This window comes from Suricata suricatta, chromosome 5, assembly GCF_006229205.1.
Source record: "Suricata suricatta isolate VVHF042 chromosome 5, meerkat_22Aug2017_6uvM2_HiC, whole genome shotgun sequence".
NCBI classification, from domain to species: domain Eukaryota; kingdom Metazoa; phylum Chordata; class Mammalia; order Carnivora; family Herpestidae; genus Suricata; species Suricata suricatta.
In genome coordinates this window covers 46168575-46170170 of record NC_043704.1, presented here as the reverse complement: position 1 = coordinate 46170170, position 1596 = coordinate 46168575, and the positions used below count along the sequence as shown (strand labels likewise).

At 36.3% G+C, this 1596-nt stretch overlaps 1 protein-coding gene across 1 annotated transcript in view; it reads right to left on the bottom strand.

Moving 5' to 3' along the window:
- The window catches only part of LOC115292629 (olfactory receptor 5H2-like), a 1283-nt gene extending 695 nt beyond the window's left edge, over positions 1 to 588 (bottom strand). Inside the window, exon 1 of the mRNA XM_029940670.1 lies at positions 135 to 588. Within this exon, the coding sequence (XP_029796530.1) occupies positions 135 to 585 (451 nt within the window). The 5' untranslated portion in view covers positions 586 to 588. The remainder of the gene's footprint in view (positions 1 to 134) is intronic.
- Positions 589 to 1596: the final 1008 nt, after the last annotated feature.

Here is a 1596-nt window from a genome sequence, read left to right as displayed (position 1 = left end):
ATTAATAGAAGGATCAGTACAAGAAATCTTAAACAATGGTATAATGTCACAGTAAAAGTGATGTACTATGATGGAATTGCAGAAGGTCAATCTGAATAACAAAGCATTATGAATAATGGCATGAAGAACACCACCTGAAAATGACAAAACTAATAGCCGGGTGCATACTGTATTGGACATAATCACTGGATAAAGTAATGGTTTGCATATGGCCACATAGCGGTCATAAGCCATTGTTGCCAGCAGAAAACATTCCGTGGTTGCACTGATTACAAAGGAAAAAAATTGTACCATGCATTCAGGGAGAGAGATCATCTTACTCTTGGCAAAGAAGTTGACCAGCATTTTGGGGGTCACTGTGGATGATAGCCAAGCATCCACAAATGCCAGACTCCCAAGGAAAAAGTACATGGGGATGTGAAGCTGAGAGTCATTCCATATCAGAGTAATCAAACCAAAATTCCCCACAACGGTGAGAAGATAGATAACTAAGAACACCAGGAATAGGGGAATTTGCCACTGTGGTTCATATGTGAGTCCAGTGAGAATGAACTCTGTCAGCAGTGTTGCATTTTCTTTTTCCATGTCCTCACTGGGTGTTGCCTGAAATGAATTGGAAGAAGTTTTTAAATGTCAATAAGAATTTAAAATGTGAAAATATGGGGAAGAGATTTGAATACAGTTATGCATATCAGAATGCCCTTTCAATTTTGTTTATTACTTATGTAATAGATGGAATCTCTTTTGGGGAGTAGGAAATAAGTTCAGTTGCATTTTAAAAATGTGGCACAGTTAACAAAATTGGGGAACATGAAAGACAGTGCTCGTATGTGCTAAGTTTATTGGACAGGATTACCTATGAAAAGCAAAGTCTGTTTCTGGGTTGTGGATGTAGAGTGAGGGTAAAAGAAGCTTGAAGAGCCTTGTATATAAAATGAGTTGAATAGTCCAGAAGGACCTTGAACATTACTCATCAGGAAATAAACATTCACTGAAAATGTAAGAGAAGGGAGTTGCATTGTTAGATTCTTTTTTAATGAATATATGGTAGTGTAGACAACTGGCTGCAGGGAGAAGAAATTGAGGTCAAAAATACTAGTCAGGAAGATATTACTGACATCCACTGGTTTTCAACTCAGTTTACACATTGGAATTCTCTGAGGGACTTGATAAGTTTTATTTTAGAATTAGATTTAGTGGGTAAAGAATGAAATCTAATCTGCATTTTAGACTTTCTCCTTAAGTGATTCAAACACATATGATATGGCTATCATTCTAGGTGAAATCACATTGGTAATAATAGGGAGATGAAGAGAGATGGAAAAAAATTCAGAATGTAGACACTATTCTGTGACTATTGGAGGTGAAGGAGTGGTCAGTGAAGAATAGAGGAGTCATGTGGTAACTGAATAGATTTGATGTACCCGCAAAAAATGAAAACACTAATTAAAAAAGGCACACGCACCACTATGTTTATTGCATCATTCATTATTTGGAATGTCCAAGATATGGAAGAAACCTAAGTGTCCATCTATAGTTAAATGAAGAAGCAAAATGTGATATGATACACACACACACACACAATGGATATATATA